Source organism: Carica papaya, chromosome 7, assembly GCF_054855325.1.
Source record: "Carica papaya isolate Zhongbai chromosome 7, ASM5485532v1, whole genome shotgun sequence".
NCBI lineage: Eukaryota > Viridiplantae > Streptophyta > Magnoliopsida > Brassicales > Caricaceae > Carica > Carica papaya.
In genome coordinates, this window is record NC_142315.1 from 7,167,115 (window position 1) to 7,193,867 (window position 26,753).

Here is a 26,753-nt window from a genome sequence, read left to right on the forward strand (position 1 = left end):
TCTACTAAATATATATTTTCTATCTTTTTAAAGTGTGAATATCTTTTACGACTACTTATACCAAACACCAAACACAGCTATCCTAAACTCTCTCTCAATTGATAACATGTATGACTAATTTAGATGCAAAAAATGACAAAAATCGATTTTTTGTGAGACATGATAGATTTACTAATTTAAGCTTGTGGGTATAATTGGGCTCAAGGCCTTAAAGAGGTATAAACAAGGCTTATGTGTCAATAAAGAAAATCTATATTTTGGATTTACTTAAAACCATTAGAACTTTTTATAAAAAAATTAGTTATCTTTTATCTCAATTATGAGTTTGTAAGGTGAATAAATAAAAGATTACAAAAATAAAATGTAAAAAATTAAAATTACAATCACTAATTTCACATTGTTGCCGCCGCTAATAATGTTGCTATTGTTTTTGATGCCACAAACACCATTACCACTCATCTCATCCACCATCATTACTTTCAATATTAATATCGTTGCTTAATTGATGTCATGACTACCACTATTATCATCATGATTATCATCACTCTATTATAATAGTTATTGTCATTAAACCTTTACACTTGGTGCTATTACTGTCACTCGTTACTATTTCTCTTATCGTTATCGATTCTAAGTAAACTTCACCATTGTCATTGTTATCATTATAATTATTGTTGTTGTTGCCACCGATGCTTTTGGTGTTATTGACCATTATTTCTGTGAATACTATTTTTACTATAATTATCAATAATATTATTAATATAAATTAAAAAATAATAAAATAATTTTTAATGCTGTACTAGAGTTCCTCGTAATCATTTTAAATACGTGATAAAATAAAAATTTTATACATATGTTGTACATGACAAGTCCTTGATCCTATCAAATTTAATTTCCTATTCAAATGTCAAACATAACGTAATTATGTATATATATATGTATTCATATAATTGTGAACATTTGTGCAACTAAATATGGTCATGTAATGAACAATTGCATTATACAATTTAACTACCTTTAAACAAGATTTGACTCCAAACAAGTATCCACATTTGGAGAATGACGGATCCATGGAGTTCGAAGAGCAAATTATAACAGCATTTTACCGTACAAGGAGAGAATTAAAAACTGAAGTCAATGCTATTTTATTTATTATGGTTTTTTTTTTTTAATTCTCTGATCAATATAATATAATATAATATAATATTGTTCTTGTTGAAGTGTGGTAATTTTCTTTTTTTACAAATGTTTAAAACATGTTCATATATTTTCTTTACATAATTTCCAGTGTATCATCCCCCAAAAAGAATATATTTTATATTTGACATATATAAATATAGAACGGACCTGTTCGTATATCGTATATATACAATTATGTAATCGGAAGATATGAAATTAATCAATATGGGATACAACGCGTTAGAATACTATTTTTGTATAATCTATATTAATTCCTTTTCTTAAGATTTGATAATTATCAAATGGAAGTGGCCGTAGATACTTCCAATCATGAAACTTAATTAGTTATATATAGCTGGTGAAACTACTCACGTATTGGGATTGTTAATGATACTTAATATATATATACATATATGTATCAGTTCAGATTTGTATTTCATATATGGATCATAGCTGGCAAAGTAAAGGACATGCATGCTGGAAAAGAAAAAAAAAAAAATTATGATTTTATAAATAATTGAATAGTTGATTATGATATTTTCTTTTACTTGAATAATTTCTGTGGAGATTATATCCATATATATATATATATATATTAGATTGTATTAAAAGTTTAAACCAGTACAAGTAGGCCCTAATATATTTTGAAGAAAAAAAAATAGTAAAATGTAAAAATTGCAACTTTTTTAATGATAGAGATTGTAATTTTTTTTTTTTTTTTTTTTCTAGAAGATGAACTGTCCCAGCTCATTCATAGTTTTCCTCATTTGCATGAATAAATTTTAACGTTTTATCCGTGAATATTAACTATTTAGAATTTGTTCATCATAAATTCCCCTCCCACTCTCTTGCAAAAATTTTAATAAATGCATGTATACGGATTGAAATGTTTTGTAAGAAAGTGATGTTCTAATCAATGTGGATTATTTATTTAAATTAATTTTTAGTAAGAATTTAATTTGATGATTTTAAGGTTAATTAGCAGTAAGTAAAATGATAAGATATAATTACAGTATGAGTAAAAGTAAATTTATGGTTTTCATTATTTAGGGTACGCGTGAAACTGGAACTTGAAATCCATGAGAGTTAAAAAATAATGATAGCATTTATGGAGGAGGAACGGTGTATGGTAGAAGATCTGCGAGATTGAATGATGAAGAAATATAAATAAATAAATAAAAACAGATTCGTTTTTAGATAATTGCAAATTTTATTTCACACCCTTACTAATCAAATGCTCTCAGCTTCACCTAAAAGCAAATATAACTATATTTTCCTCCATCAACAACTGGCCTTCCCTACCCACCTTTCTGTATACTTTTAAGATCAGTCTGAGAAATCCGACCTTCACAAATTCCTTACTCTTCATCGGAGGAGAAAGACGACAAGAGTTGCAGAAGGCGCTAAATGGATCCTTGCCCATTTGTGCGATTAAGTGTGGAGTCCCTCGCTCTTAAACTTCCATTGGACGCAAAATCACCCGGCTCAATCGTACAATCCTCTACCACTCCCTATTTTTGCAAGATCAACATTAAGAACTTCCCTTCTCAGACAACGCTCCTCCCGCTCTCCACTAACTCCAATCACGACTCACCACCTGAATCCGCCACTTCTTCTCCTGCCTTCCACGTCGACGCCACTGTTATCCGCCGCCTTTCCCTTAAGCCACTACCCCTACATGTGCACGTCTACACTGGCCGCATGGGTCACACTTGCGGCGTCAACTCTGGAAAGCTATTGGGTCGGACCCAAGTCACCGTCGACTTTGCCGCTGCAAATTCCAGACCCACCGTGTTTCATACCGGTTGGACGAAGCTCAGCAGTGAGCCCGGTAAACCTTCTGTTTGGCTACACCTCGTCGTCCGGGGCGAACCAAGCCCTCGTTTCTTTTTCCAATTCGGAGGTGAACCGGAATGTAGCCCCGTTGTTTTCCAGATTCAGGGCAATATTAGGCAACCGGTTTTCAGCTGCAAGTTTAGTGCCGACCGGAACTCAAGATCTCGGTGAGCATAACATTTCGCCCACCTTTCTTTTTTTGGTAATTAAATCTTTTGGTACATTTTAGCATGTTGATGGTGCGTTTGCTAACGTGCACTGATTCGAGTGGTTAACCATGAATTGGCATGTTTTTCTTTAATAAGTTTTATCGAAAATGATTGAATTTGGATTTGGTTTCTGATTTCTTTTTGTGTTTTTTGGGGAAAGAAAGTTCATATCTCTTTCTGTCGTTTTCTTCCTTGTAATAAAATGTACATGTGGGGGTGTCAAACATATTTCTTAGTCAATAACTAAGTCCCACATGCCATTGTTCCGAGTTGGGGCACCGGCATCTTATTTGTTCAATGCTTTTTCTTTGGTTCCTTCCATGGCAATTGAGTTCATGGTCATTTACCTTTAAATACATTGTATATCAGGGGGGGGGGGGGGATTTCATTTCTATGTTTTGCCATTTTGATTCTTAGTCAACTGTTTACCATTCACAATTTTCATATCAGGCAACATATTAGTACTTCCCTATAGATTCCATGAAGCAATATCGGATCCTAGATAATACCATACTAGTTTAATAGTTTAACTACCAAACTAGCATGATATTTATATATATGTATATGCATATATATAAGGATATATCTTGGGTTTGATTGACGTATTCATAGCATTTGAGTGAATGCAATATTTACTAGTTCATGTTAGGATTGGGAACGCATTGGCAAGTTGGTGTTTTACCAGTCTCCTTCTAAAATGGCAATATTTACAGCAGTCAGCAAGGACAAAAAAAATATATATATATATATATATCCTCTTTTACTTAAATAAGATAATTGACTAATAAAACAAGATGTTGTCATGGTCAAACTTGCTATATAAGATGTCTCTTAAATTATCAGACAGACCCAACCGCCTCTGATTCCCTCCCATATGCAAAGATATTTTGGCTGGCTTATCTTGTATTTTTTTTTCCCTCTTTACGTTCTTGGTTGACATTTCCATGTTTATAGCTAGTTGGATTATGTTATTCTCTTGAAAACTTAATTTAATTTTTATGGTGGGAAAACCAGATTGCTGCCAACAGATTTTAACCCCCACAACAAAAGATGGATGAGAACATTCTCGATTGAAAAAGAACGACAAGGGAGGGAAAGAAAAGGATGGATGATAATAATACACGATCTTTCTGGATCCCCTGTTGCAGCAGCCTCTATGATAACTCCATTTGTGCCCTCTCCAGGCACAGACCATGTGACTCGATCAAATCCTGGTGCATGGTTGATTCTACGGCCCCATGGATTATCTGTTAGCAGCTGGAAGCCATGGGGTCGTCTTGAGGCATGGCGAGAGAGAGGTCCCATCGATGGGCTGGGCTATAAATTTGAGCTTGTTACAGAAAATGGTCCCAACTGTCGCATTCCCATTACAGAAGCTACAATGAGTGTTAAAAAGGGTGGTCAATTTTGCATTGATAGTCGGTTAACGAGAGATGGAGGAGTGGGTTCAAGGTCCCCTGTCAAAGGGTTTGTCATGTGTTCAACTGTGGAAGGTGAAGGTAAGGTTAGCAAGCCTGTAGTGCAAGTTGGTGCCCAGCATGTAACTTGCATGACGGATGCTGCACTGTTTATTGCACTTTCAGCCGCCATTGATCTTAGCATGGACGCTTGTCGCCTCTTTTCACATAAACTTAGGAAGGAGCTTTGCCACCACGAACAAGATTCCTTCTCTTAAGGAAAAGGGAAAAAAGAAAAAAAAAAAACACCCATCCTAATTTGCTCCTGCAGATTCATCTTCTGATGCAGTGATAACCAGAAAGTTATAGCTTTCCCAAGCAAATTACTGCTGTTGGTTTTGAGCAGAGAAGATATTTTTGCACATATATCCCTCCTTTCTCTTATTCCATTTTGATTTTTCCTCTCACAGATGTAATCTTTTTCCCCTGCTTTAGGATGCCTTGATTGATTTTTGTCTTTGAAATTCACAATTCTTTTTTTGTGCGCTGGTGGTGGCGTCTTAGAGGGGGATTTCTGTTTACTACGGGATTGTTGTGTGCGTTTATACCTTACATATCAAAACTGTATACACAGAGCACGGAAATTGTTTGTTTGTACTTTATTTGATTCTTTTTTTTTTTTGTATTTTTGTATTAGTTGTGTGAACTTCCCAAGCTTAGATATATTTGGTCAACGTGTTCTCTTTACAGAGCTTGCTTCTGTTTCTGTTTTAATTGTTGATAAGATTATTCCTAGAAGTATTTCTGGCAGATTTACAGTTGTATAATTCTTTTTTTTTTTTTTTATCACATAAGACTATCAGTTATTAACCAATCCAGTTATCTAAGATAATTTAAGTGTCATAAAATATATATTTTTATTATAATTATAATAATTTATTCAGATAAAATTTAATTTAATCACTTCAACACTATCAAATTTGAACCTTTCTAATTTTTTCTACCAACCCAAATTCGATCCGATCTAAACTCGTACTTCAATTGAATTTAGTAAATTTAGTCATAAAATATCATACTTGATTTATATTAATTTAACAATTATATTACCATAAGAGTGATGTTAAATTGCTTTTTTTAACTACTATTAATTCATAATATGTTTTATCTTCAGTTTACCATTAAATTACCATGCTAATGATGTATATCATTTTTCATTTATCCATGGAAATTTATACAAAAATTATTCAAATTTATTGCTATATATAGTAGGATCTTGGATTGAGTTATTACATTTAATGATGTTCATTAATCCTAGAGACCGAATTGGATGGCTCATCCACTATAAATACTAGTTGTAATATTCAGACTCGAAAAATGATCTGATATAATTTTTTATTATTAAATTATTAATTTAAAATAATTTATTTATTTATTTTATTTTTATTTAAGTTAAATTTTGAGAAAAATGAATTAGAGACGAGATTGAAAATAATTTTAGAAAAAATAGGTGAAAATTTAAGTTAAGAAAGTATTTTTGAAAGAAAAATTAGAAATAGAGGGTCAAAATACAAAAAAAAAAAAATGACCACATAGCATCGCCCGGTCAGCAGCCCAGACGAACCGGAGCACGTCACGTGACAAGGCACGCTAACGTCGGTGCCACGTGGGAGGCAACATGGGCGATCCGCGTGTGCCGCGATCGGACAGCCCAAGATCGATCATGTGCACATAGACGACTCAGATTCGTTTTTTCATTAGGCGCAATTAGACGGTCGAGATCAATAGCGATGAACAGTCCCAATTCTTTTCCTTCTTAGGCGCGAACGGACAGACGAGATCGATTGCAGTAGACGGTCCATATCAACACGGGATGGGTATAAATACTTCGCATCACATGAGAATCCAAACCCTAGTTGCCAGCCCCCGCCAGAGAAGAAGAACCATACACCGGAGAAAGAGGCCGATCGCCAACCGTCACCGCACCAGACCCATTGTCTGTTGCCAAAAAAAGGAAAAAATTCTCTCTACCCACTCGGAATTCAATTCCGAGCACCCCTATGATCAAATCGAACTAAGAGGGACGTTAGGTGAGTCGAAAACAGCGGGCAAAGCCCAGCGGAGCTGCCGTGGCCAAAACCTCAAAATACCTCCGATGAGTCTATTCTCGTTTTCTGTTTCATGCGATTTTTTGATCATTATGTTCATCGTCCTTTTCTGTGCAGGTCAGCTAAAGAAAGAATCTCAGCCGCGAATTTTGTGATTTTCCAACCAACTGAGGCCCCCAACATATTTTTCTGCAAGGATACATGCAGAATTGGTCAGACCAAGGAGAACCACCGTCATGGGCAGCGAAGCCAGCGCTTGAACATGGCGGCAGCACTGTGTTGGAACCCCAAATTTGGTCGAAAAGAGTTTTGGACACCGATGTTAGATTTTTGAGGTATTTTTAGGTACGTGACGAGTGTTTTGAATTTCGTAGGAAAAAGTCAGAAAATCCGGTACCTGTTAGGAGGTGTGGTAGACAGCACGACGTCTTAAAATACCAATCCGGATAAGGATCCCTTACCCTATTCTCTATTACGGTAAATTGATATTTAACGATGTATAATTTTGTGTTTTTGTGAAAATTTAAAAAATTCTAAAAATAATTATAAGTCACTAGTGGAATCGGAACCAGTTAGTTCATAATTGTCTTGATTTCTTATTTATTTCCTTGTACTGTCCTACTTGCTTGATTTTCATATAGTACATGTTCTTAATTTATAGTTTCAATAGTTTTATTGACTTATCTGATTATTTTGGTTATACACCGCCAGCATGAATATAATTTAATTGATCTGTAAATGTGATATGAGATATTGGTATATGTTTGTTGATTGTTTGTTGATGAAAATCTATATATGAAAGACTTGATGGTTACCTAGGAAAAGGGCAGACGAGCCCAGTACATAGGAAACCTTACCATGAACATTACATCAATAAGACGGGACTGGAAAGTCCTTTACCGAAAAGATTTAGGATATATAGTTCACCCTCATATTGAAAGAGTATCGATGCGATGAAATATTTGACGCCCATTATCAAACGAGGTATGAGGACAGCCGGTTAATTATAAAATTGGATATTGGGTTCATGAGTAAGGGGGATATCCCTATGGACTCCTAAGGATACCAATAAGCAGATAAGAAAGGAAAGTTATTGTCTCTTATTCTCTTATGCGTGAAAGTGAAGAATGGTATGGATATGAGTCTTCATAGGTTGTTTTTGGAAAATTCGTTACAGTAAATATCAAATAAATGTCTTCAAGTTTAAAGGTATTTAAATAAAGTAATGACTCAATTAGTTGTTTTTCTAACTTTTACCAATCTTCAGTTTTTCGTATATGTGATTAGTGTGATATTCTTACTGGGGTAGTGTAGCTCATCCTTTCATTAACCATTTCAGATCAAGATGATCAAGATTCAGATCCCGATCAGTAAGAGAGTTATGAGTAGTTCATCACCCGAACTCTCTTTAAGTGCTAGTGAATGTTGTCTTAGGGTACTTTTATAGTCATTCTTCTTTTCATTTCTTTAATTACTGTTTGTCTTTCAGAAGTAACATTCTCATAGTTTTATTGGACATTCTAAATTATTGTATAAGGAAGATGAACCTTAACTCTATTAATTGCTTCCGTATTTAATTTTATGAATTTATTTCTATTTAAGTTCCGAACCTTTACAGTTGGTATCAAAGTAAGTTCCTTAAAATCATTCCTTACACAAAGACTTAAAAACACCAAATATAAACTATCACTCAACCATTCTTTGTGAAATACAGGTACAAAAAATGAGGAGAGGAAGACCCTTACTAAACCGAGCAGCCCAGGATGGCACACTTTAAGAGGATGTTGACTGACTCTTTGAGATACTGAAGAGACTCATCTCTATCCAGCAGACCTGAGAGAAAATGAGAGAGTTGTCTAACCCTTCCCCGCTGCCACAATTTGAGCCACATTTGTGGCTGAAAGATCTGGAGCCACCTTGATACAACCCTGCTCCTCCACCATACCATCCGGCACCACCACAATAGAATTTGGTGCCTCTATCGCACCATCCGGTACTGCCACAGTACAACTTAGTGCCTCCATCGTATCATCCAGCACCACCGTAGGTCCACCTGGTTCATCTCTAGCACAATTCAGTCCCTCTTTCACGGGACCCAATTCCATCCATGATGGACTCAGACTACATTGAAATGAACAAAATATTAAACCCATCTACTTTTGCAGGGGTATCCTCTTTTAAAGAGGTCGAGTATTGGTTAGCTGAGACAGAGAAGGTATTCGCAACCCTTGGGGTAGTTCCTGAACAAAAAGTTGTACTTGCCACCTATATTCTTGTGGGAGAGACAAACCGCTGATGGTAGCTCAAGTAGATCATCCTGCCCATTTCAGTCACTTGAAAATAATTTCTGATTGCCTTCAATATAGAATACCTCCCAAAGCACCTCTGACATTTGAAAGAAATGTAATTTGCACACCTAGTCCATGATGATATGACTACGTCAGAGTATGTCCGAAGGTTTCTAGAGTTGGACCGGTATTCCCCTGAGAGCATGATGGATGAAGGTAGGAAGGTAAAAAAGTTCGAATGAGACATTCGCCCTGAGATCAGACAGTAGCTGTACGTATTTGAGCTCAGTACCTACTTAGTCGTTCTGGCTAAGGCACAACTAATGGAGAGGAACCTTCGTATCTTTTCTCAAGAAGTAGGGAATCCCAGACCCCTGGTTTCACACCGCAAATCATTACTCACTGTACTGTTTCAACAAAACAAGAGGCCTAGGCCAGTGATTCAGGCTCCTCTTCAGGCTCCGGTAATAAGACGTGGTGGGACTTGCCAACACTATGGTAAGGATAGTGGGTTCATCCGACATAGTGTATCTCCTTAGGGTACTGGAGTCACATTTACAAATAAATGGGATAAGACTTTATGATTGTATATTGACTACAGGGGATTAAACAGAGTCACGATCAATAACAAGTACCCCCTCCCTAGAATTAATGACCTTTTTAATTAGTTGCAGGGTGCCCAGATCTTCTCCAAAATAGACTTACATTCAGGTTACTACCAGGTAAAGATCAGGGCGGAGGACATTCCCAAGAACACTTTCAGAATCAGTTATGGACATATGAGTTCTTGGTCATACTCTATAAACCAACCAACGCACCAGCCATTTTTATGGACTTAATAAATAGAGTTTTTAGATAATTCCTAAATTAGTTTGTCATTGTATTTATCGATAATATCCTGGTCTATTCAAAGAGCAAAGAGAAACACACTCATGACCTTACTCAGGTTCTGCAAGTTTACAGGAAGAAGGAATTGTATGCAAAATTAAGCAAGTGCGGGTTCTGTCTCGAACAGACTATCTTTCTAGGACATATCATATCAAGGGATTAAGTATCAGTGAATCCCGAAAAAATCGAGGCAGTGCTTGGATAGAAGAAATTGACATCAGTCAAGGAGATTCATAGCTTTCTAGTAATGATAGGTGATTATCGTATGTTTGTAGAATGATTTTTTAGCCTAACCTCTCATTTGACCCAACTCATAAAGAAGAACATTAAGTTTGAATGGAACGAGAATTGCAAAAAGAGCTTTACGGAACTCAAAAAGCGGTTAACTATTGCACCCATGTTGGCTTTGCTGAGTGGGACATGTGAATATACAGTGTACAGTGATGCCTCCTATTTGGGGTTGGGTTTTGTTCTAATACAGCATAATAAAGTCATAACCTATGGGTCCAAAAAATTGAAGAGTCATGAGAAAAATTATCTCACCCACGACTTAGAACTTGTCGCCATTATCCACACCTTGAAGACCTAGCGCCACTACTTGTATAGGGAGATTTTTTAGATTTTTATTGACCATGAGAGTTTAAAATACATATTCACTCAAAAGAATTTGAATATGTGTTAGAGGCATTGAATAGAGTTCCTCAAAGATTATGATTGCAATATTTTATATCACCTGGGCAAAGGCAATGTAATAGCTGATGCACTCAGCAACAAAAATATAAGTATGTTAGTTCACCTAATTGTTTCTGAATGCAGAGTAATAGGAGTCGTACAACAGATACAACTTCAGGACTTGAAGAGAGTTACATGCTTGGCCCATCTGACTGTCCAACCCGAATCGATCCAGAGAATAAAAAAAACTCAATTAACAGATTCCACCATAGTTGACCTCAAGAAAGATGCAGAACATGAAGTACATCTAGAATTTTGAGTCTTTGCCGAAGGATTGCTCAGGTTTCAAGACATGGTGTGTTCCAAATGATAATGAACGGACGTTATGACATAGGCTCACAACTCTAAGTTTGTCATACATCCAAAAAGTACTAAAATATATCAAAGTATACGATCCCAGTTTTGGTGGAGCGAAATGAAAAGAGAGGTAGCTGACTTTGTTTCCAAGTGTTTAGTATATCAACAGGTTAAGATAAAGCATCAACGCCCAGGCGGATTATTTCAGTCATTACTAATCCTAGAGTGGAAGTGAGAATATATCACAATGAATTTCGTAACAAGGTTGTCTAAGGCATGCTCAAGACGCTCAAGACATGATGTTATTAAGGTAATTGTCGACTGGCTCACCAAGTCTTCTCACTTCTTAGCTATCAAGATGACCGGTCCCTTAGACAAGTTAGCAAGAATATATATACGAGAGATATTCAAGTTACATGGCATTTCAGTATTATTAGTATCCGACAGAGATCCCATGTTCACTTATCGATTTTGGTTTAGTTTTCAGTAAGCTATGGTTACAATACTGTTCCTTAAAACCGCATTCCACCATGAAACCGATGGACAATCAGAGGACGATTTGCACACTGGAGGATATACGTTGAGCTTGTGTTATAGATTTCGGGGGCCATTGAAATGATCACCTGTCTTTGATAGAGTTCACCTACAATAACAGCTACTAGACAAGTATCGGCATGGTTCCATACGAGACATTGTATGGCCGCCCATACAGATCACCGATCTGTTGGGAAGAGGTGGGTGATAGGAAATTATTCAGCCTAGATCTTGTGTATGAGACTACATTCAAGATTGTTAAGATCAGAAAGAATATTCAGACAGCTCAAAATATAGAGAAGAGTTATACGGACATCCAGAGGAGGGATTTAGAATTTGAGAAGGGTGATCAAGTATTCCTTAAGGTCACCCATTTCAAGGGAATCAGTAGATTTGACAAGAGGAAAAAATTAAATCCTCAGTTCATCGGACCATTTGAGATCTTATACTGGATTGACACGATCACTTACAGACTGACACTACCTCTAGAGTTATCCAAGGTTCATAATGTGTTCCACGTATCTATATTATGCAAATACAGCCTGAACCCTTTACACATCATGTCCTATAAGCCTTTTTTACTCAAAGAAGATCTATCTTATGAGGAGATATCGGTAAGTATTGTAGACCGAAAGAGTAGAGTACTCCGTAACCGAAAATTCTATTCGTCAAGGTCATATGACAGAACCATACGTAGGAAGAGGCCAATTAGGAACTGGAATCAAGCTTCAGGGCCCAGTCCCCCTAGCTGTTCGACTGAATTAGAGAGTGACCAATTTGAAGAACCAGATTTTCTTAAGGGAAGGAGAGTTGTAATACCGGGGTCCAAAAAATAACCTAAGATAATTTTTTATGATTAAATTATTAAATTAAATAAAATTAAATAGTTAATTTCATTTCTATTTAAGTAAAATTTTGAGGAAAAATGAATTAGGGATGAAATTGAAAATAATTTTGAAAAAAAAAGGTGAAAATTTGGGTTTGATTGGTGTTTTTAAAAGAAAAATTGAAAACAGATGGTCAAAGTACAAAAAAAAAAGTTAGACCATGTACAACTGCCCAGTCAGCAATTCCAATGAATCGGAACAAGTCGCGTAGCAAGGCACGCTGACGTTGGTGCCACGCGGGTGATCCTCGTATTCCGCGATCGGACGGTCCAGGATCGATCACGTGCGCATGGATAACTCAGATTCATTTCCCCATTATGCATGATTGGATGGTCGAGATCAATGACGATGAACAATCCAGATTCGTTTCCTCCTTAGTCGCGTTCGGATGGACAAGATCGATCGCGATGGATGGCCCATATCAAGGCGAGATGGGTATAAATATTTTTCATCACACAAGAACCCAAATCCTAACCACCAGCCGCTGCCGGAGAAGAAAGACTAGACACCAGAGAAGGAGGTCGACCACCACTGCACCGGAGTCATCGCCAGCCGTAAAAAAATGTAAACATTAAGCATGATCGGACGGTCGAGATCCATGACGATGAATGGTCTAGATTTTTTTCCTCCTTAAGTGCAATCGGACAGACAAGATCGATCGCAATGAACGGCTCAGATCAACGCGAGATGGATATAAATACTTTTCATCACATAGGAACCCAAACCCTAGCCACCAGCCCCTGCCGGAGAAGAAGAACTAGATGCCAGATAAGGAGGTCAACCGCTACTGCATCAGAGTCATCGCCGGTCGTAAAAAAAAGATAAACATTCCCCCTACCTACTCGGAATTTGATTTTGAGCACCCTTGTGACCAAATCGGAGCAAGAGGGATGGCAGGTGAGCCAAAAACTGCGGGCAAAGTCCGACGGAGCAGCGATAGCCAAAACTCTAAAGTGTCTCCGATGAGCCCCTTTCTATTTCGTGTTTCACACCGGTCATTGTGTTCACCATCCTTTTCTGTGCAAGTTAGCCGAAGAAAGAATCTCAGCTGTAAAGGAAGACCAACGAAGCTGCCGCACCCAGAGATCCTCCTCCCCCCCCCCCCCAGCAGGTAGGTTCAGTTTTTGTGATTTTTTGGCCAACTGAGACCCTGTAACGTGTTTTTCTACAAGAATACATGCAAAATCGGTAAAAATTAGCCAGGCCAAGGTGAATCACCATCGTGGACGGTGGAGCTGGCGCCGAAGCACGGCGGCGACGCCGTACCAGAACCCCAAATTTGGCCGAAAAGGGTTTTAGACACTAACTTTAGATTTTTGGGATATTTTTAGGTACGTGACGAATGTTTTAAATTTTGTAAAAAAAAAAAGTCAGGAAACCTGGTACATGTTAGGAGGCGTGGTAGATAGCGCGACATCTCGAAATACCGATCCGAGTAAGGATCCTTCGCTCTATTCTTCGTTATGAAAAATTGAGACTTAACGATGTATAATTTTGTGTTTTTGTGAAATTTTAGAAAATTTTAAAAATAATTACAGGTCACTAGTGAAGCCGGAATCGGTTAGTTCGCAATTGTCTTGATTTCCTATTTATTTTCCTATACTGTCCTACTTACTTGATTTTCGTATAGTACATGTTCTTAATTTACAGTTTTAATAGTATTATCGACTTATCTAATTATTTTGGTTATATACCATCAGCATGAATGTAGTTTAATTGATTTGTGAATGTAATATGAGATATTGATATGCGTTTTTTGGTTATTTGTTGATAAAAAATTTGTATGTGAAAGACTTGCTCGTTACCCACAAAAAGGGAGGACGAGCCTGGTACATAGAAAACCCTACCGTAAATGTTACTTCAGTCGGACGGGGTTGAAAAGTCCTTAGCAGAGAGGTTTGAGAGATATGGTTTACTTTCATATGGGACGAGGTATCGATGCGATAGAATATTTGGCGCCCATTACTGAACGAGGTATGTAAACGATCAATTAATTATAAAATTGGATATTAGGCTCACGAGTTAGGGGTGCATCCCTATGGACCCTCAGGGGTACCAGTAAGCAGGTAAGAAAGAAAAGTTATTATCTCTTATTCTGTGCGTGAAAGTGAAGAGCGATATGAATATGAGTCTTTATAGGTTGTTTTTGAAAAACTTGTTACTGTAAGTATCAAACAAACGTCTTCAAGTTTAAAGGTATTTAAATAAAGTAAGGATTCCATTAGTTATTTTTTTAATTTTTACCAATATTCAATTTTTCGTATATGTAATTAGTGTGATATTCTTACTGGTCTAGTATAACTCACATTTTCATTAATTATTTCAGATAAAAAGGACCAGGATCTAGATTTTGATCAGCAAGAAGGCTGTGAGTAGTTCACCACCCGGACTCACTTCAAGTGCTAGTGAAGCTTGTCCTAGGGTAATTTTGTATTCGCTCTTCTTTTCATTTCTTTAATTACCGTTTATCTTTCAAAATGGACATTCTCATAACCCTATTAGGTATTTTAAATTATTGTGTAAGGAATGTGAACTCTAACTCTATTAATCGGTTCCGTATTTAATTTTATAAATTCATTTCCATTTAAGTTCTGAACATTTACACTAATAGTTCATAAAATATGTGTTCATAAAATCTCTCAAATATGCAAATCATAATCTTTTTTTGTCAATAATGGGAAAATATAAATAAATGCCACGAATATATTTTTCTCTTTAACTACAAATATATATATTTTAAAGAGTCATTTTGTTATTCTAACTAAAATACATTAATTACGTGTAATAATTCCAAAAATATTCAAAGGAAATAAAAGATAATTAAAGTGCGGAAGCGTAATAAATGTTCAAGATTTACATTCCTTACGCAAATAACTTAAAGTACCAAACAGCATTACGGAATTCACTCTTTTAAAAGAAACATAAGAATAAGGAACTAAACGAAAAATAAAGAAATCTAACATCTACTCGCAATCTTCCTACGGATCGGGCTCTGGAATCTAGTCATTTTTATCTGAAATGGTTAAATAAAGGATGAGCTACACTAGCTCAGTAAGGATATCACAATATATCATCGATACAGAAGTAAATGTTGGTATAAAATTAACACACTAATGGAGCACTTAATTTAAATAAATTTGTTTATCATAAATAAAACTATTTACCGTTCACTACTGTAGTGGGATTCATAAAAATAACCTATGCATACAATTAATATCATACAGATCATAGTTTCATATAAAATCAGCAACATAACACATATCACAAGTCTATATATACATCGTTAATAAACCAAACAATAACTGTAACTTTTTCACCAGCCTACTAGTATCAATGGGGGTTTATAGGGATGTCTTCGCCATACGCGAACCATTTCCTTTGGAATCTCAATTACGGGCTGTACCCATACCCCGTCTGGTATGAGACAACATTCACGGTAGGGTTTTCTATATACTCGGATCGTCCACCATCTTCCAAGATATCCAATAAGGATGTCGTCTTCATCTATTTAACTTCCCACACAACTTTCTCATTTTCTGTTAGTCTTCATTTTCTAAATCAATCATAATCACACAAACAAACAAATATGCATCAGACAAACAAACAAACATGCATAAGAGAATACAAGCATATCTCAATTTTCTAACTAAATGGTGATCATGTAAAGCAGCAATACATGCATTCAAACCATAAAATTGATAAATCAGATACTATCATGACTTTAAACTGTACAATAAATCAACAGAAATCAACAGAAAACAATTTTAAGTTTTGACTCCAATAGCAATCCGTAATTAATTATGCACATTTATTAAATTCGCACAAAATACTATATTATTATTTATTTAAACTTCAATTTTATGATAGGGAATAGGATGAGGGATCCTTACTCGATTCGATGTCCGAAAAGCTAAGCTGTTTGACTGCGCCTACGGGCGATTCCTAGGTTCTCTAAATTTTTTTTTAGAATTAAAACGTGCTAATAGTACCTATAAATATCCCAAATAAACCCAAAATCAGTCCCGAGGCCCACTTGGCCAATTTCGAAATTCTGGCACGGCGTTGCAGCCTGCAGCGGTGGTCCGCCTCGGGTCGGTTATTTTCGGCTGGTTTTGGTCGAATTCGACCGATTTTGCATCGATCATTGTGAGAAAACACGTTAAAGAGCCTCAGTTGGCCAAAAAATACAAAAAAATTAAAACTCACCGGCGGCGGGGCTCTCTGTTGCGGCGGCTCCTTCGGCTCACATTGCAGTTGGGTGTTTTGTTTCGGTCAACCTATAGAAAAGGACACAGTGATCATAAGGTGGAAAAATTACACAGAACAGGAATTTAGAAAGGTCTCATCAAAGGTGTTTTGCGAATTGCCTCGTCGGAGGCATTCTGTGGCAAATTGGCCTATTTTTTTGCTCCAATTTGGCCATGGGTGAGCTTAAAATTGAATTTCGAGCAAAAGAAATTTTTTTTACCTTTTTTGGCTGTCGAAATAGGTTTCAGTGCGACGAGGGGTGGCAGTGGTTCCTTCCCAGCGGCCAGGTCTTCCTATATGACGAGCGGCTCTGGCAGCTAGGGTTAAGGTTCCGGTGTGACGAGGGGTGGCGGCGGTTCCTTCCCGGCGGCCAGATCTTCTTCTCCGATGAAGGGTTCTGGCGGCTAGGGTTAAGTTTTGGTGCGAATGAGAGTTATTTATATTCATTCGCTTTTGATCTAGGTCGTTCATCGCGTTTGATCTGAACCGTTCGATCGTGATTAAATAAAGAGTGAATCTGTACCGTTCATTACAATCTAATCTAGGCCGTCCATAGCGATCTAATCTGGACTGTCTGATCGTATTTGAATCTGGTCGTTCGATCACGTGCACGCGGGACAGACCTGAGACATTTGATCGCAGGCACACAAATCTCCCACATGGCTCCCTGCGTGGACCGCATCAGCGCCCGTTACCACATGGCGCGTCCTGGTTTGTTGGGGCTGCTGACCGGGTATTCTACGTGATAATTTTTTTCTAAATTACATTTTGACATCTGGTTTTTGAATTGAAATTAAAAATTAAAAAATTAAGAAATTATATTTATAAAAAATTCTTAAATTACATTAAAATTAAATTTAGGGTATTACATTACGTCCAACCAGAAAATTCAATCCCAGATTTAATAATTACGAAAAAAAAATCTAAAAAAAAAAAAAAAGTGTCGGATGTCCTATGCTAGTCAAATAATGAAGAATATGCTCTCATATTGAAATTAAGCATATATATATCCTATAAAAAATTTAAGGTAGATATGTTAATTATAATAAGCTCACAAGTTTTATTGTCATGCCCTAATAATCATCAAAGAGAACAACAAAAATAGTAAAATATGGGCCAATCTCCTTAATTGTTTTTGTTTTTTGTCATATATTTTTTTAACACTTTATATTACTCAAATTCATTGAATTTAACTAAAAATTTGAAACTAAATATTAATTGGTTTAAAACAATGTAAAAGAGAAATAAATAACAGAGAAGACATGTAAACATGATAAAGGGTGCGTATTGTATAAAGTTGTGAGCGTGAGAGTTAGAGTGTTGCATGAGAATTAAAGAGGGATAGAGGGCCACAGAGAGCTTGAGGCTACAAGCATTGGAGTGAGAGAACTACCATGAGCATGGTTGCATAAGGCCATCATCTAACTTGGGTGTGTGGGGTTTGAAGAGAGGAAGGAAAACCGCTGAGAAGATCAATGAATGATAAGGACTCAAGGAGTCGTGGTGACGCCCATAAAGAAAGGGCAATTAAGCGAGAGTTGAGAGAGAGGATTGAGATACTTGTGATTTGAAACATGGAGAGAGTAAGAAGAGACTGAAGAGTGACAAACAACCTATGTGAACGACAATGAGTAAGAGGAAAGTCATGAATTTTTTAGTTTTTATGGTTTTTATTTTTTACTGGTAACCTGATCAGAACTATACTTATTTAGATCAATTTTTTCTATATTCTTTACCCTTAAACTGAAAATAACATGATTCAGTCTGATCTAAAATAAATTCTCTTGTTTAATTTGGACTGAAATTTGTATACTTATAATAATATTGACAAAAAAAATTTGAAGTTATTTTACTAAAAATGGTTGAAATATATTAATATATAGAATTTAAAAAATATATGATCTCATAGCATGCTAATTAAATATGAATATAAGAAATAAGTTGTGAGTAAATTTACTAATTCATGCTCTATAGCTATGAATATAAGATTCACATTACTCAAACATGATATATAAACTCCCTTTCTTTATGAATTAAACCTAGAAAAAATTATATTGTAAAAAAATTGGATTCTCTCAAACTATTTAGTTTGAGAAACTAATGGAAAAGAATAGAGTTATGTTTAGCATGAAAATACTAATTTAAAATTTAATTATATAAAACAAGAATAAAAATGTAGTATAAATGAGATAAAAATTTTAATAGAAGCAACATTATAATTTAACTAAATTCAAGAATTAAATAAAAACATATTACATCAAACCAAAGGCAAAAAGAATGGAAGAAGTAGATAGTAAACATCCCTAATTCCCAATTGCCACTAGTCCACCATTCACAATTTCATTTGACTTTGTTATTTGTAATAACACAACGGCATCGTTTTGTGGTCTTAAGGTCAAGATAGGGAAATTCATATTCCCTTTCTATAAATTTGTCAACACCTGCAAAGTTTCTCTCGTTTCCCATCTCTTCTCACATCTCATCTCCTGGAGAGAGACAGAGAGAGGAGGAGGTTGGAACGTCGTCGTTTCGAAAACATGGACTCCCATCTCCATTCCCTCCTCTCCATTATCCCTCTGTTACTCTTCCTTATCTCTCTTGCTTCCGCCAAATCAATCATCCAAATGCCAACCTCTTCGGATGATTCCTTGTGCTGCGATAGCTGGAGGCTCTCCGCCGAGACCAATAACGCCGGCTACTGGACCAATATTCCCTCCCGATGCATTCAGTTCGTGCAGGATTACATGACCGGCGCCCGTTACCTTTCTGACTTCCACGTTGTTTCGGAATTTTCGCTAGATTTCGCCAGGTCCGTCGAGATCGGCACCGACGGGAAGGACGCTTGGATCTTCGACATTGACGAGACTCTCCTCTCCAATTTACCCTACTATGAGCTCCATGGATTCGGGTAAGTTAGCAGTACACGTAGCCGTTTGATTCATTCAATAATTAGCACCCTTATGAATCCATAATAATTAGTAATCTTGTGACTTCAATATTGCGGGAGGCATGTGACTAGAAAATCCCCGTTTGAAGGATCAATTGTCTAATTGAAATATGACACTTTGCATATCTCATAATATACACTTTGAAAGAATCTTGTCATATAACTCCATCGTTATCTTGTTTGTTTTTCAGTACAAACTATCAATTTAGTATTCCAATTATGAAATATTGGGAAATTGGCTTTTAATTTTTAGAAGATCAAACTTAGTTTCTAAAATTACTAATTCATTTTAACATTTGATTTTTAATATGTTTTTTAAAATAAAAACAACAGAAGTCTGTCTGTCAAATTTCTGATACTTTTACTGTAGAAGGGAAAAAAAAAAACAGTTTGAGCATGGAGGTAATTCCAAAACTCAGAATAAATTTTTATTTTTTTACATTTTGTTAATTAAGTTATTATTACACATGAAGAACAATATAATCAAATATTCTAATAAGAAAATAACACAATCAAGCTTTCGTAAGATATAATGGTTGATGAAAATAGATTCTTGTAAGGTATAATATCTGCTTAAACAGTTAACTAATTGTCCTTAATGAAAATATTTTCTTGATTAAGTCATATATATATATATATATTTTTTTTCAAAAATATGAAATGAGTTACTGTTATTGCTTTTGTTTATAATACCATAAAACAGCCTGGGTTTACTATTTATAAATGTCACTGCTCCACCCAAAACGATGCTGAGTTCCTTCAGCATAAAAGCTGTCTGCACAACTTGTTATCCTCATAGTTGGCTTCCAAATGCTTTTCCGTGAAAATCATCAATTGGGTGAATCACGTAAAGATCTACTCCAAACTGATAGGAAGCTCCAGCCTTTTCCGATTTATGGTGATTTGACTTTGCATTCCCATGTTTATTGAATTTGATTCCAAGTATATAATGTTTTGACAGATCAGAAACTTTCAATGAGACATCCTTTTATGAGTGGGTAGATTTAGCAGAGGCCCCTGCTTTGCAACATAGTTTGGAGCTGTACAAGGAGCTCAAGCAGATGGGGTTTAAGATAATTTTGCTAACTGGGCGAACTGAATACCATAGGAATGCAACAGCTAAGAATCTTGTGTATGCTGGCTTCAATGATTGGGAAAGGTTAATCTTGAGGTATGTGGACTAGTTAATAGGAGTAATGGTGATTGATATCTCTTTTCCAGTTATTGAATGGAGGGATAAAAAAGTAGGCCATCATGTAGGAATCAGTCATTTATTGCCATTATAGAATAAAGTAAAACTACTACCATGTGTTTTTGATGAGAACCATTTAACTTACGTTGAAATGATATAGGGGACTGACTGATGAAGGCAAAGAAGCCACCGTGTTCAAATCCGAAAGGAGATTAGATTTGATCAATGAAAGTTATAGGATTCATGGGAACTCTGGAGATCAGTGGAGCGACTTGTTGGGATATGCAGTCGCCTCACGGTCGTTTAAGTTGCCCAATCCAATGTACTATGTATTATGAAAGCTAACTGAAGAACATCTGGATCAAGTGTGGCATGATGTAATTCATTATCTTCATTTTTTTGTTGAGCAACTCTGTCTTATTATTCTGATGAATGGAAATTATTGTTAGAGGTGTAAATTATTAAACTAGTTGTTAATTAGATTATCTTTATCATTAATTTTGGTGATGTATTTATAAATGCTTGTTATATTTGATTAATAAGCAGTTGGGGAAAGTAATCATTTTTTTACTCAGTAATATAGTATTACAACTTTAATTTTTGATTCCCAATAATTTTCCAGTCACTCTCTTCTGATTTTTCTTCTCAGTAACCACTCATCCTCTTTCTTCTTCTGATATTTTCCTTCCTAATAAGTTCCCATCATCGTCTTTTTCTTTTCCCTCCTGATGATAACTCTCCTTAAAGAAATCTGGTCGTTGTTTTCTTGAATCTTCTTTTCTAACTCCATGGAAAATCTCATTTTTTTAACTTCAAAATAAAAAATACACCATTAGTGATCCAATTAATCTTTTATTCTTTACATCATTCATATAATTACGACTTACTACTAATGTTTTAGTAATTTATTATCTCTTTTGAAATAAAATGATAGACAGTTGCACTTTTCGATAAAAAAAAAACAAGATAAAATTTATAAATAGATCTATTAACAAAATCTAATGATTCTGATCGGAATATTCTCAATTCATAGATTGCTTCTACCCATTGCTTGGTTGCCTCAAAGCAAAGAAACAAAACAGATTGCTTGGTTGCCTCGAGGCAATGCTTGGACAAGACAATTCTCTTTTCTTTATCAAGTTTCCTGTAACTGAAGGATTTTTTTTTTTTTTTTTTTTTTTTTTTTTTTTTTTTAATGCTGATTGGGCATCTTACCCTCTCTCTGGAACATTTGTTTTTAGGTATTGTATATTTCTTGAATATTTTATTATCTTATAAAAAACCACAAAGTAGTCCCCAGTTTTTAGATCTTCCATAGAAACTGAATATCATTCTTTGGTTTCAACTACTAGTGAATTGCTCTGCATTAAACAATTGCTTCATAATTTTTGTGTTGATATTTTCCAGCTTGCACTAGTCTTTTCTTACAGTCAAGCTTTTATTTACACAACTTCCAACTTATTATGTCACAAATGCGTTAAACATATTAAAATTGATTATCATTTTATTTTAGATAAGATTTTCACAAGATTCATCAAGTTTCATTCTATTCGATTTCAACGCCAATTTGTAAATATTTTCACTAAAGTTTTATTATCTCATGATATGTTTCCTCTAATATCCAAGATGATCTGTTAAAAATATATTTGCTCCATCTTGAGGTGTAAATTAGTTATAATTAGTTGTTTTTTCTGTTACTTAGTTGATAATAGTTTTTAATGACTTTGCCATTATCATCAGCTATGGTGATGTATATATAAATACTTGTTGTATGTGGTTACTAGACAACAATTAAAAGAGAGTAATCATTTTTTTACCCGGTAATAGTTATGTTTGTCTCTTTACTGGGTGTTTTGGTGAAGGCAAGGTCTATCTCATATGATGTAACCGGTTGAGTTGGACAGCAGAAAAATACCACGTTAGGGTGACATTCATTCATCCAAGTGCTGCTGCTGCTGCTTCTTCTTATGACAGATACTCATAGATCATCCACACAGAGCAGCACCAAGACAAACAAATTTGTTCTTTTGATTAATGTCTATAATTTTGAGATTGAGTAACTTGTAAACAAAGCTTAGCTTATTGGGGGACAGAAATCAAGAGGTGTAAATAATCATGTGATGTACATGTATATATTTTCATATTTAGTTTACTGGTATCCGCAGTTGTTTATTTACAACGACAATCCAAGATTGGCCAGGAGTGAGTAGGAGTCAGGCATCAGGATATGATAATTAAAGTAGCTTAACCTGTGAACCTGAATAGTTTATTATTATATCTACTAGACAATCGATCACAAATCCCTTTATCCATTCAAGGCGATCGTCCTGAATCCATCACAAATTCTAATTAATTAAGTTAAATTAATGGGATACTCCCCACTAACCTGTTTACAATTACAGTCCAAAAAACCAAAAGGAAAATCTGTGTCTCCGTCCATATGGTTTATGGAGACGGTGGCTTTGCAGACTTTGCTAACATTGTGCCACAAAGAAGAGGCTGTGATGGCATTCTGAGACAACTGAGGCTTCCTCCAGGAATTATAGAGCACTCTGGTCGAGGTCTCTGCATATTTCTTCCAGGAATGCAATTGAGAGAGAAATCAAAACCTATGTTCTTGAAGGAGGACTGGAAACATTGTTGGCTAAAACCAGAGAAGAAATTATAAGCAACTGTGAGATTCACAAGGCTTTTCAATGTACATAGTGGCGCTGGCAGCTCTCCCGACAGCCTGTTGTGTGCCAAATTGAGAACCTCTATATCAGTCAGACAAGATATGGTGTCTGGCAAATGACCTCCCAGATCGTTGTGGCTCACATCAAACACCTGCATCTCTGTAAAAATCCCAACTCCCTCCGGTATACATCCCGTCAACTGGTTATTCAGAAACAAAATCTCCTTAAGCCTTGAACGCATGAACCCAAAACTAAAAGGAATACTTCCCGTAAACTTGTTATTAGCTAAATTTATGACAGAAGCTGGGGAATTCCCAAGATTTTCTGGGAGTTGGCCGTCGAATTGGTTGTCGTTGAGGAAAATAGCATCAAGTTTCTTGTTGAAGAGATCTTGAGGGATAGCTCCAGAGAAGCAGTTGAACCTGATATCTAAATAAACAAGATTGGGAATGTAGAGAATGATCATGGGGAAAGAACCGGAGAATTGATTGTTACTAAGGTCCAACTCTTGAAGAGAGGAGAGGTCTCTAAAAGTCTCAGGAATTGTTCCTGAAAATCTATTGCTGTTCAAGTGAAGAAGAGAAATATCAGTGAGGAGACCAAGTTCCCCGACAAGACTCCCTTCAAGATCTGCACGGTTCAGATCTATACCTGAAACCACGCTTCCACCTTCTTCGTCCCTCCCACAAAACACGCCTTCGTAAGAACACACAATAGACCCGACCCAATTCCTCAAAATCCCATTTGGGTCATCCGTAATTGCAGATTTCCATGCTTGCAGAGCAATGTAAGCATTGTCCATCTTCGTCAACGGCGAGGAGCCGTTGGTTCCTCCACCAATCCATCCGGCTCCACCGCCACCGCCAGCACCAATGCCGACAGCAATACCACCACCAAGGCTAAACCCAGTTGCTCCTGAGAGAATGAGCTGGAGGAGTATAAAAGAAAAAAAGGGACGAAAGCATCTTGTCCCCATTGTTGTTGGGAGGAAGATTTTGAACAAGGTTATTTGATGGGGTTGCTTGTAAGCTTGTGCAAATGTGGTTGCTGTATTGATGAGAGAAAATGGTGGGGTTGATTGGCCTTCAATGTGCCCTCTCCCCATCTTATTTATAATTTTGCTATTTATATATTTTTTGTTTATATAGTGTGTATATATATATATATATATATATATATATATAGACATAGACAATGTGTGTGTGTGTGTGTGTGTGTGTGTGTGTGTGTGTGTGTATGTATAGTCTTACCATTCGTTCAATCCAACTGTAGCATTTATAAATGCATTTGTTTGAGGGAAACAGGAAGTTAGTTGAGGCAGTACCTCATGTATCTACTCACTGTAGCAATGCCCAAAATAAACAAGTTTTATTTCCGTATGGTTTTCTTAATTAAAACACAACCATCCCTATTGGAAACAGCTACCTATGTGATTTATTTTTCTCTCCCATTAATAATATATACTATTTTAAATAAAATTAAATACAAATTTTTAAATAAATTCTTCGGAAATTTTAGACAGACTAAAACAATGAGCTATTTTTTTATCTACCTACTTATAAAATAATTTGTTATAATAATAAAACAGTTTAAAATTTTGTTAAAAAAATATTTGATTTAATTGATGATATCAATTATAAATAAAAGTTCAAAAAGACAACTAAAAAGTGTATATTTGTAATAATTTCGAAAATTCAAAAAGAAATATATAATAATTTAAGTGCAGAAGTGAAATAAAATGTTAAAATTTACATTTCTTATATAATAACTTAAAAGTATTTAAAAGCATTACAGAATTAATTCTTTAAAAGTAACACGAGAAATAAGTAAACAAATAGAAAATAGAAAGTATATAGCATCTACTCGCCATCTTCTTGCGGATCGAACTCTGAAACCTGGTCCTCTTGATCTGAAATGATTAAATAAAAGATGAGCTACATTAGTCTAGTAAGGATATCACACTATATCACCAGTACATAAGTAAATGTTGGTATAAAATCGAAAACTATTGATAGAGCATTAAATTTAGTAAATTCATTTATCAATCATAAAATTATTTCTCGTTCACTTACCATAATGGAATTTATGAAAATAATCTATAAAAATAATAATATCATACATATCATAATTTCATGAACAATTAGCAACATAGAACGTATTATAAATCCATATTCATTAACAATAAACCAAACTATAATTGTTTCTCTTTTCACCAGCCTACTAGTATCCATGAGAGTTCATAGGGATGTATCCGCTACACGTGAATCATTTCCTTTAACAATCTCAATTACAGGGTCGTCCCCATACTCCGTCCGGTACAAGTGCTAAACCATTAAACCTCAATACCCCGTCTGGTATGAGGATGAAGCGGGCCGTCCCTATACTCCGTCCTGTATGGGCGCCAAAATTATCAAGTCTCCATACCCCGTCCGGTATGAGACAACGTTCACGGTAGGGTTTCCTATGTACCCGGTCCGTCCACCATCGCTCAGAATATTCAGTAAGGCTGTCATTTCATCTATTCATTTAAATCACACAATTTCTTTACCGTTTAACATTTATTTTTTCCCCATTCAACAGTAAACACATCAATTAAACCATACATGCGTTCAAGGCCATAAAATAAATCAGATACCATCATGCATACAAACTGTAAAATCAATCAACAAACAACAGTAGATAATTTTCGGTTCCGACTCCATTAGCAATCCGTAATTAATTATGCATATTTACTAAAATCGCATAAAATACCACATTGTTATTTATTTAAACTTTAATTCTATGATAGAAAATAGGGTGATGGATCCTTACTCGATTTAACGCCAAAGAGCTAAACAGTTTATTGCGCATACGAGCGGTCCCTAGGTTTTCTGAATTTTTCTCCGGGAACTGAAACGTGCTATTAATACCTACAAATGTTTCAAATAAATCCAAAATCAGTCACAAGGCCCACTCAGCCAATTTTGAAAATCCGGCACTGCAGCTCCGCCGTTCGCGACGGTGATCCATCTCGGGTTGGCTGTTTTCGGCTGTTTTCAGTCGAATTTAGCCGATTTTGCATCAATCCCTGCGAGAAAACACACTTAGGGGCCTCGGTTGGCCAAAAAAATACAAAAAAATCGAAACTCACTGGCAATGGAGCGCTTCGGTACAGTTGGTCCTCGGGTTTACGTTGCGGTTGGGTGTTTTGCTTCAGTCAACCTGTAGAGAAAAGAACGGTGATCACAACAGTGAAAAAATTACACCGAATGGGAATCGGGAAGGGCCTCATCGGAGGCATTTTGTGAAATTTTCTGCGGCGGCTCCGTCGGGCTTCGTCGGTGTTTTTCGGCCAATTGG

General features: G+C 35.8%; 3 protein-coding genes across 3 annotated transcripts; 2 read left to right on the top strand and 1 right to left on the bottom strand.

Moving 5' to 3' along the window:
• The first annotated feature begins 2,371 nt into the window (after nucleotides 1–2,371).
• On the top strand, nucleotides 2,372–5,368 carry LOC110812436 (DUF1005 family protein (DUF1005)). Its single transcript, XM_022039219.2, has 2 exons — nucleotides 2,372–3,182; nucleotides 4,239–5,368. The coding sequence occupies exons 1-2, from the start codon at nucleotides 2,587–2,589 to the stop codon at nucleotides 4,897–4,899; spliced, it is 1,257 nt and encodes a 418-aa protein (XP_021894911.1). The 5' UTR covers nucleotides 2,372–2,586; the 3' UTR covers nucleotides 4,900–5,368.
• A 13,676-nt stretch (nucleotides 5,369–19,044) lies between these two features.
• On the top strand, nucleotides 19,045–21,237 carry LOC110812398 (HAD superfamily, subfamily IIIB acid phosphatase). Its single transcript, XM_022039167.2, has 3 exons — nucleotides 19,045–19,508; nucleotides 20,509–20,718; nucleotides 20,900–21,237. The coding sequence occupies exons 1-3, from the start codon at nucleotides 19,138–19,140 to the stop codon at nucleotides 21,075–21,077; spliced, it is 759 nt and encodes a 252-aa protein (XP_021894859.1). The 5' UTR covers nucleotides 19,045–19,137; the 3' UTR covers nucleotides 21,078–21,237.
• A 1,746-nt stretch (nucleotides 21,238–22,983) lies between these two features.
• LOC110812418 (Leucine-rich repeat (LRR) family protein) lies at nucleotides 22,984–24,512 on the bottom strand. Its single transcript, XM_022039193.2, has one exon. The coding sequence runs from the start codon at nucleotides 24,388–24,390 to the stop codon at nucleotides 23,185–23,187; it is 1,206 nt and encodes a 401-aa protein (XP_021894885.2). The 5' UTR covers nucleotides 24,391–24,512; the 3' UTR covers nucleotides 22,984–23,184.
• Nucleotides 24,513–26,753: the final 2,241 nt, after the last annotated feature.

Coding starts and splice junctions, on each gene's coding strand:
- LOC110812436 (XM_022039219.2), top strand. CDS start 2,587: ATGGATCCTTGCCCATTTGTGCGATTAAGTGTGGAGTCCCTCGCTCTT. Junction 3,183..4,238: donor GACCGGAACTCAAGATCTCG/GTGAGCATAACA, acceptor TGGGAAAACCAG/ATTGCTGCCAACAGATTTTA.
- LOC110812398 (XM_022039167.2), top strand. CDS start 19,138: ATGGACTCCCATCTCCATTCCCTCCTCTCCATTATCCCTCTGTTACTC. Junction 19,509..20,508: donor TATGAGCTCCATGGATTCGG/GTAAGTTAGCAG, acceptor ATGTTTTGACAG/ATCAGAAACTTTCAATGAGA. Junction 20,719..20,899: donor TGGGAAAGGTTAATCTTGAG/GTATGTGGACTA, acceptor GAAATGATATAG/GGGACTGACTGATGAAGGCA.
- LOC110812418 (XM_022039193.2), bottom strand. CDS start 24,390: ATGGGGACAAGATGCTTTCGTCCCTTTTTTTCTTTTATACTCCTCCAG.